Source organism: Echinops telfairi, unplaced genomic scaffold, assembly GCF_000313985.2.
Source record: "Echinops telfairi isolate 266 unplaced genomic scaffold, ASM31398v2 ScPeMD7_7472;HRSCAF=8510, whole genome shotgun sequence".
Classification (NCBI taxonomy): Eukaryota; Metazoa; Chordata; class Mammalia; order Afrosoricida; family Tenrecidae; genus Echinops; species Echinops telfairi.
This window is the reverse complement of record NW_022111376.1, coordinates 4,156,300-4,164,978: the sequence shown is the minus strand read 5'-3', so window position 1 is coordinate 4,164,978 and position 8,679 is coordinate 4,156,300. Positions and strand designations below refer to the sequence as shown.

Below are 8,679 nucleotides of genomic sequence, written 5' to 3'. Positions count from 1 at the left end.
TGAAAAAGGATAAGGACACACAAACCTCTTTAGGCCCCCTCTCTTTGACTGCTGAGGGAGTTCACATTTCCCCAAAAGCTCCTGTTGCCAGGCCACGTTCTCTGGTTTTCGCTCAGCAAATAAAACAGGCCCCTTCCCCATGCATCTTATAAAAGAATGAAGTCCTTCCTCTTAAATCACAGGACAAGCAATGCCTGTGTGATCAATGTCATTGGGAAACTTATGATTCTAGAGACAATTAAACCTTATCTATTCAAAGGAACAACATTGGAAAAATACCAACAAGAAGAGAAAACTTCACGTCCCTCCATAGAACAGGGATACAAAGATGCCGACTCCTGGCCCTCCAGTGCCCACCCATTTCAGAGTGAGGGTTGGCCGGGTTACTTGGGGCAGGAGAGGCCGCACTACTGAGCCTGGGTATTTTCACTGGCCTTGGCAATGGAAGCATCTGTAGCAATACTGGCCTGGGCCTTGGCTCTCTCAGCCTCCTCTCTCAAAGCCTCCTCATACCATAATGGGAAAGAGCTGGGGTCACTCCCATGGATGTTGGCCAAAAACTTAAGGATTTCCATCTTACTGGTTTCTGCATAGGTCCTCGGACCCCATAGGAATTCATAGCAGGGAGGATTGCTGTTAGGCACCCAGCGGTATTCCAAGTACCCCCCCTGCACCCAATCTTCAGTGATGAACTTCTGGGGATCCCCGTAGAGGTAGTGCTCTGAGCCCGCATACAAGCCAATCACACTCATCGCTTTCCAGATTTTCTCCTCAGGGACAGCGTTGCCCTTCAGGAAGATTAAGCTCAGGATAAGGATCAGGATGCCATTCTTGGGCACATCCTGTGCACCACCGACCAACCCATCATACGTGAGGCCCAGACTGTTGAGAAGGACATAGGAGTGGCTAACAGGATCCACTTCCCTCACATCCACACCAAAGACCAGCTGCATGCACTCTAAGACTTCCCTGAATATCAAAGGGAAGTGGTCCTGGTACTCACTGACAATTGCCAGCAGTTCTGCCTTGGTAGTGAGCTCCTTCATTTGATACTTGGAGAGCAGGAACTGCACCACAGCTGTCACCTTCTCATCTAGTGCATCGCTGAGCAGCATCTCCGGATCTGGTGGGGGCTGAAAAGCCTCGGCCTCAGAGCTGCTGGAATCATCGGCTGAGTTGTTGGACAGACTGAATTCAATGGCTTCTGAGGGGGAGCACAGTATTGGGGAACTCAGCGAAGAGTCGGGTGTCCCAATAGCACATGCCTCCTCGGGAGTGCTGAGAAGCAGAGGGGAGGAAGATGAGGAAGAGGAGGAGGAAGAAGTCTTGGGTAAGGAGGACGAGCAGGTGGTGGATGAGGAGACCTCCTCCTTCTCCTCCTCCAAATGGAGGACCTGCTCCCTCTCCTCGTCCAAGGTGGCACCTGGGAAATGAACACCTTGCTCAAGCGTGTAACGGCGACGCTTTGACCGGCGAGGCATGATGAGTCTTGTCGGGGACAATAGGCAGGAGGGTAGGTGATGGGAATTCACACGTCTGCAGGAGAAAAAGAGAGAGAGAGAGGATGTGTGTGTGTGTGTGTGTGTGTGACCTCAGCTGACAAATTCACCTTGGTGTCTCTGACAAGGGCTGACATATACAGGTCTTCTCCAGGGCCTCCCGGGCCTCCTGTCGGCCTGTCCTCTAACACCCTGAAGGAGAGTCTTAAACTAAAACTCCTCAGAATACAGCCCTGGCTTCTCAAGCTGACAGTGGGGGGGATGGGTCAAGGGCTCTGGGGCCCACTCTCTTCCCAAATGAATGGGGCCTTGACACACATTCAGTGTCCTCGTGTGGACTCCTGGTAGAATCTGTGTCTCCCCTGCTCTGCTGAGCCGAGAACTAGGAACTCCGACCAAGGTCTTCCTTTCTTCTGTGCCTTGCAGCCCCGTGAGAGGAACGGAGAGGCACTTCAGGGTGCTGACTTCAAGCCCTCGTGCTGTCCTGAGGGCCATGGTGAACTCTGTGAGGTCCCTACAATTCTGGGTGAATGGCATCCTTGCTGCTCACTCAGGGCAGCAGCCCCTCTGCTTAGCAGTGAGAGAACTCTCAAATCAAGAGTTCCCATCCCTGAGACCAATGAAGGTGGTGAGGGGTGCCCCCGTCCAGCCACGCTGCCCAATGCCTCTCAGTGTTCAAAAGAGAAGGGCAAAGCTGGGGCCCATCGCTTCCTGGATGTCCTAAATCCTCCCATCTTTCCTTCTGGAAGAGTTGGCATGCTCCCGTGCTGACCTGCTCAGATCAAAGCCTGACTTCCTTGAGACCGCTTCCTCCTCCCTCCCTCTCACTGACTAGGTCAAATAGACAGGAAGGTCATGTGGGGATTCGGTGGTGTGCTCTCTGTTCTTGTGTCTAAGGTCCCTAAAGTGTTCTCTTAGGGTTCCTGCATGGACTCCTGGCATTGCTTAGGACCTCTTCCTCTCTGACCTGTCTCTGTCCTTCACCTCAGTTGAAGACTCTTCCCTCTCCGAGACCCCCAGGTGGAAGTGAGGAGGCCTCGCACCAAGGGACCCGGAACCTAAGTCTTCTAGGGCTAACAGCAGGGTCAGGATTCTGTGGGTTCCCTTGTCTCTAGGGTGAGGGCTTCCCTTCGCACGTCCTCATCCTCAGGGTCCTCACCTTGAATTGTAACGGGTCCTCGCACTCCTCTCTCTGCTAGTCGTCACACCTCTTCTCTCCTTCTTGGGCGCTCCCTCTGGTGGAAGTGAGAAAACACCAATATTAGGCCACCTGGACCCTTGATCTCCCCGGGCTGACAGCAAGGGGCAGGACCAAGTTCTGGCGTTGAGTCCTAACCAGAGAATCCTCCTTTGGTGACCTGAGGCCAGCCCCCTCACTCAAGAGCTTTGCCTTCCTCAACCCCTGAGCAGATATGAGGAGGTTAGATTGGGCCTTACAGCAGCATTCAGGGTCTCCGGCCTGGCCAGTGGGGTCAGGAGGGGTTTCTGTGGGTTGGAGGATTTCCCTCCTCATCCCGTAGGCTCCTCGCCTTGATTCCTACCTCAGCCGACCGGAAGCAGCCCACTCAGGTCAATTCCCCACCTCCCTGAGATTTCCATGGTGGAAGTGAGGGCCTATCACGTACAGCCACGCCCACCTGGGGGGCTCTCAGGGGCGGACATTGGGTTGGGTGGGGTTTCCATGAGTTCTGAGGCAGGGGGCTCTTCATGCCGGCCTCAGGAACCTTTCTTTGACTCCTGGAAGGGCCTGGACACACACACCCCCTTCGATGATCGAGGGGGCCCCTTCCCCTTCAGACGCCCGACCACCTGTCCTATTCAGACAGCGGGGCCCACAGGCGGGCAGCGGCAGTTGAGGGCTTTCCTGCGCCCCGGCAGCGTCGTGGTTGCAGGTTGGGCTATGAGCCATGAGGTGACCAGTTTGAAGCCACCAGCTAGCTGCTCCGCAGCAAAAAGACAGGGTTTTGTATTCCCGTCAAGAGTGACAGCCGAGGGAACTCAAGGGGGCAGTTCTACTCTGTCCTATAGGGTCGCCATGAATCAGAACTGGCAGTGAATTTGGTTTTGGGCTTTTTAGGTCTGACCCGGGAGTGGGGGTGAAGGCAGCGTTCCTCTGGGGCGCTATCTGTTGAGTTTCAGGGTCCCCTCAGAGCTCTCTGGGACCCCTGGCAGGGCCCTGTCCCCTCCCCTCTGACCATCCATGGGCTCCCTGTCGTCAAACCGCCCGCGTCCCCTCAGAGCGGCAGCTGAAACAAGGGACCTTAGCTATCCCGGAGCTATGTGGGGCCTTTGAGGAGACTGCAGGAACCCTGGTGGCTTGGAGTTCCTTCCGCCTTGGGCGGCGACGCGTATGGCCCGCGGTTAGAAATCTCCTCAGGAGAAAGACGGGGCTTTCTACTCCCTTAAAAGGTTACAGTCCCCTGTGGGAGACCACTATGAGCCAGCAGCCGGTGCGCAGGCGAGACCAGTTCTGAGATCCGAGGTCCCCTCTGTCCTCACCTGGGCGTCTGAGAGAGCCGGCACGGGGATAGCGGCCTCACCTCGTTGAGGCAGTGCCTGGAAATCCCGAGAAACCACATCCGGTGCCTTCAACAGGGTCTCCCGGAGTTGTCAGCAGGGGCAGAGCAGAGCGGCGCGCGCTTTCTGTACGTCATTGCGTGGGGGGGTGTGAGGGGGGATCCCGCTTTGTAGGAGGGTACCACTAAAAGACTTCATTTTCAGTCCTGAAATTCCCACACATCCCCCCGAGACGCCCCCTACAGGAAAGTAGTGGAGGCTAGCGCCTTACCCAGGGCCTGGCAAGGCTGGCAGAATATGCCACACGAGAGGCCCCTCCCCAACTCCTTGTTCGAGGCCGCCCCCCTCCCCCTGCATGTTCCCTCGGGCCTGTACCTTGACTCCTGATAAAACCTAAGGCACCTCCCTCTGCTGACAGATCCAACCCCCTCGGACCAGATCCAAACCCCGCTGAAACCCCCCAGGTAGAAGAGAAGGGACCCTGATCCCGGTGCTCTGCCCGGGTCCCCCAGGGCTGAAGCCAAGGGCAAGTTTCTCTGGAGCGCCCTCTGTCTGGATCGACACATTTCTTGAATGCGCTCTCAGGAGTTTCCCTTTGATTCCTGAAATAACCTGGGACCCTCCCTCTGCTGCTCAGACCCTCAGTCTTCTCAGGGGGTTATCAGAGGCTGCACCCCCTATACCCGGAAGCCATCCCAAGACAGACAGCAGGGGCAGAACCGTACTGGGGTGGGTAGATCCCTCAGTCCTACGGAAGTCACTATGTTGGCTTTCTTACAGCAAAGCCGACACTCCCCTGGCTTGAAGAAAGCCCCCTCAAACTAAGACCTCACTTCAGTGAGGGCAATTGCTCAGCTTGAGAGCGCTGCCCTGGCTGTGGTGGGCTGCTAGCGAGGTGCAGGACTGGATTTTGTGGGGTCTCTGTTCTGCAGCCCAAGGTCCCACCATTCCTCCCTCCCTCATGTTCTTATTGGGACTCCCACTTGACTCCCTTTAACAACAAGGCTCTCACTCCCTGAGTGCCCTTAGGTGGAGGAGGGTGGATGGCAGTGTTTATCCTGACAGCCTATGAGCCGGGATCCAGTCGAGGGCAGCGAGTTGGGTTTGGGTTCTTTGGTTTACCTGCATTTACGAGCTCGTTTTTTAACGGGTTCCATAAAGGCTTATACATTTCCATTTGCTTTCTTCTTAGGCCATTTTTACATTTTGTTGCTTTTGTCAATGGAATTTTTTTAATAACACATTATAAACAGTTACCACTTTTGTGCATCTAAGGCCTACATTTTCCTATGATGATCTTCCATACAGCCTCCTACTGAAGTCTGTTACTAATTTGAATACTCCATGTGTCTATTCCTTTGAATTTGATGATAGATGATAATGTGCCTCAAAACATTATATCTTTCTCTTCAATGTGAGTACCTTGTGTTTGATTTGACAGCCCCAGCTCTGGCAGTGTGTTCCAGTGCAGTTTTGAAGAACAGATGAGACAGTAAACTTTTTTTTTCTTCTGCCATTACTGGAAATTTAACAATTTATATTTAAGTGTGTTTGCTGAGACTACAGATAATGAAAGTTCTCATCTCATTTTTGTTTGGAAAAATGTTTTACCATGAATTTGTATAGAATTTCCTTCAAAGGCTGCTTTGGATACCTATTGATGAAATCAAATGTTACTTTCTTTTCTTATTTGTATGGAAGGACTGACAATTGAAATTAATGTTAAATAATATTTCTATTCTTTGAACACATCCTGTTGGCTCATTTACTTCACTGCTATGTTGAATAGGCTATTAATTTATTTGGCTGTTTGCTGCTCTATGAGAGAGCTTGGCTCATGTGTTGTTTTCCTGGGGGTTCTCATACGGGCTTTGAATCTAGGAGGGCTAGGCTGGCAAAATGAGTTGAGTAATTGTCCATCATTTTGTATGCTTTGAATGAGTTTACAAAAGATGGCCATTAGATTGCCTTGACCATTTGGTTGAACGGGTTCCAAAATTGCCTTTCTCTGAATCATTTAAATGGGGCTTGGGCTTTGAGTTCAGCTCATGCTGTTTGAGTAAAGATTTTTTTTATTCCTTCATGGGCTCATTTGTTTACTTACTTTTATTTCTAAAGAGTAATGAATTTCACTTGTGATTTCAAATGTAATGCCATGGTGTTCTTAATGAAAACCGTCTGCCAGTACATGGCAATCTGCTTCCAACTCTAATTCCATCTACCTCTTGCCTGTCTCTGCCACCACAGTGGCTCTGCAGCAACTCCGAGGTCTCAGACCATTTCATTTCCAAGATTATCATATGCATTTCTAAAAGAGAAAGATATTTTAAAAACTATAAATCCAATAGAATGATTGCTCCTAAAAAGTTTAATACATAAATTTATAAAGATATACAGAATCATAGAAACCAATGCAGAAGAGTCAAAACGTGAAGCTACTGTCCCTCAGCATACCCTCCTTTTAGGTTTAGATGCTGCTAACCACAAGGTGAGCAGGCCAAACCCACCAGCGGTTCCTCAGGAAAAAAGATTTGATTTGTTCATAGCAAGTGCTGGTTTTTTTCAACAACACAAAAGGTGACTGTACACCTGAACTTCCCCAGAATACACTGAAATCAAATTGATTACATCTGCGGGAAGGGGAACTGAAGAAACTCAATATCAGCTGCTAAAACCAGCCCAGGGGCTGACTATCAAGCAGACCATATGTAAGTGCAGGATAAAGCAGAAGAAAATTAAAACAAATCCACTAGAGCTAAAATACAGCCTTGAATCTATCCTACCTGAATTTTGAGACCATCTCAAGAACAGGTTTGCTGCATTGAACACTAATGACAGCAGACCCAATGAGTGGTGGGAGGGCATCAAGACCATCCTTCATGAAGAAACCAAAAGGTCCTTAGAAAGACAAGAAAGGAAGAGAAGATGAAAGCAGATGTCAGAAGAGACTGAAACGTGCTCTTAATCGTACAGCAAACAGAAGAAAGGCTGAAGTCAAAGAGCTGAATAGAAAATTTCAAAGGGGAGTGTCTCCATGCTCACTTTGCTCCACAGTTTGGGGAAGCAGGATTATGGGAGCTCGGCTCTGAAGCAAAGTGTTGGGCAGCCTCCTGAGCCACAAGCCAGAAGATCTGAAGGTAAGGGTAGCCAGAGGGAGACCACCACCATCTTGGAGTTGCTGGAGTGAGGGGAAGAGATGGGGACCTGGGCAAGCAGGGGGAGGGGAGAGAGGGTCCCGGAGGTGCAGACCTCACGGGGAGTGCACCTTGCCTTCTTCCCCCAGCGTGACAAGCCACTGTAGGAGCCAGCACCCTAGAAGCCCAAGAAAAAGGACTGAAGACATAGGGCAAAAATGTGGCCAAAGCAGAGTGGCCAACGCAGGCCACTCTGTGGTCCTTGGCCTGCAGGGATTCCTCACAGCCTGCTCTGCCCCCTTTGGAGTAGCCACCAGCACACTGTCCTCTTGTCAGCTAGTGGAAGCTGCTGGGCAGGAGCCACGAGAATGAATGGACGGAAGCCCTTGCTCTGGAAATCCAGCCAAGCCAAGCACATTTGAGACTCAAACCAACAAAACACTTGGGAGAAAGAAAAAGAAACTCTTCCTTAAACTATAACTAAGTCATCTCTGCCCCATCTATTTAGGGAGGCCGCTTTTCACGTCTCTGCACGCAGGTGGACCAGAAGGCCGGCCCCCAAAGGATTAGGCCATGGGTACAGGTGAGATCAAAGTTCCCTTGCTAAAGTCCAGGCCTTCCCACGAAGGAGGTGAGGTGGAGGAAAATGACAGTGAACCCATGGGTGGGTATGCAACCTATTGATTGCAGAGGGAGAAAGGAGGCCGCCGAGCTGAACCTGACAACTGGTCTATTTTCAGTAAGTGGAAAGCCGACAGGGCAACCTCAGTCCGTGACTGCCATCCTCTGAGGGCAGCAAAGGAGCTGCTTGTTTTTAAAGTCATTCTTCCTCATCTCCTCCCCCTCACTCCACTCCTTTAACACCAGGACTTTAGTGCCAGGCTCAAAAAAAAGAAGGAAGGGCGAAAAAGAATCCCGATGAAGACTATGATACTTCAAAGACATTGGACAGGCCTGCCATGACTACTTCAAGGAGATGAAGGCTAGTCAGCCTCACCCATCTCTGATGTGCAGTGCCGCCGGCCATGAGGGCAAGAGTGGCCACACCGGCAGATGCCCCTGGGTGGCTGGTCCTGTTTATTTGACGGCCTGCTCTTGAGGGCTCTTGTGCCCAGCGCACAAGTGTGAGGCTGGATAGGCACCCCTGAACCAACTCCACTGCCTACTTGGGTGCCAGCTGAAGCCTTCACCTTTGACACTGCTCATATCACCAGGTTAGTCTGCTCCTGACGGCTGCTAGGTGCTTCCCGCAGGCCCAACTGATTGGTTGTGGTTTGGCTTGGAATGGAGGGGACAAGATAGAGAGAGAGAGCCCCATTGCCTGCAGATGAAAGTGCAGGATTCAGAGAAGGAAACAGGAAGTAGAAGACAGGTGCTAGGGACGCAGACAGAGGTTAAAGGATGTTGAACAGAGAAATTGGAGTACAGGAACTGGATCTCCATTAGCAGCCCGAGAAAAATCTTAGGTGGGCCCGCCCTTTAACTCCATGCGGGGCCCAGGGGTGGCTGGGTGGCCAGAGAGGAATGCC

The 8,679-nt window shown here is 51.5% G+C and overlaps 1 protein-coding gene across 1 annotated transcript; it reads right to left on the bottom strand.

Moving 5' to 3' along the window:
* Positions 1 to 407: 407 nt before the first annotated feature.
* Positions 408 to 1,481, bottom strand: LOC101646856 (melanoma-associated antigen 10). The gene has a single exon (XM_004715625.1). It carries the CDS (start codon positions 1,479 to 1,481, stop codon positions 408 to 410), a length of 1,074 nt encoding a protein of 357 aa, XP_004715682.1.
* Positions 1,482 to 8,679: the final 7,198 nt, after the last annotated feature.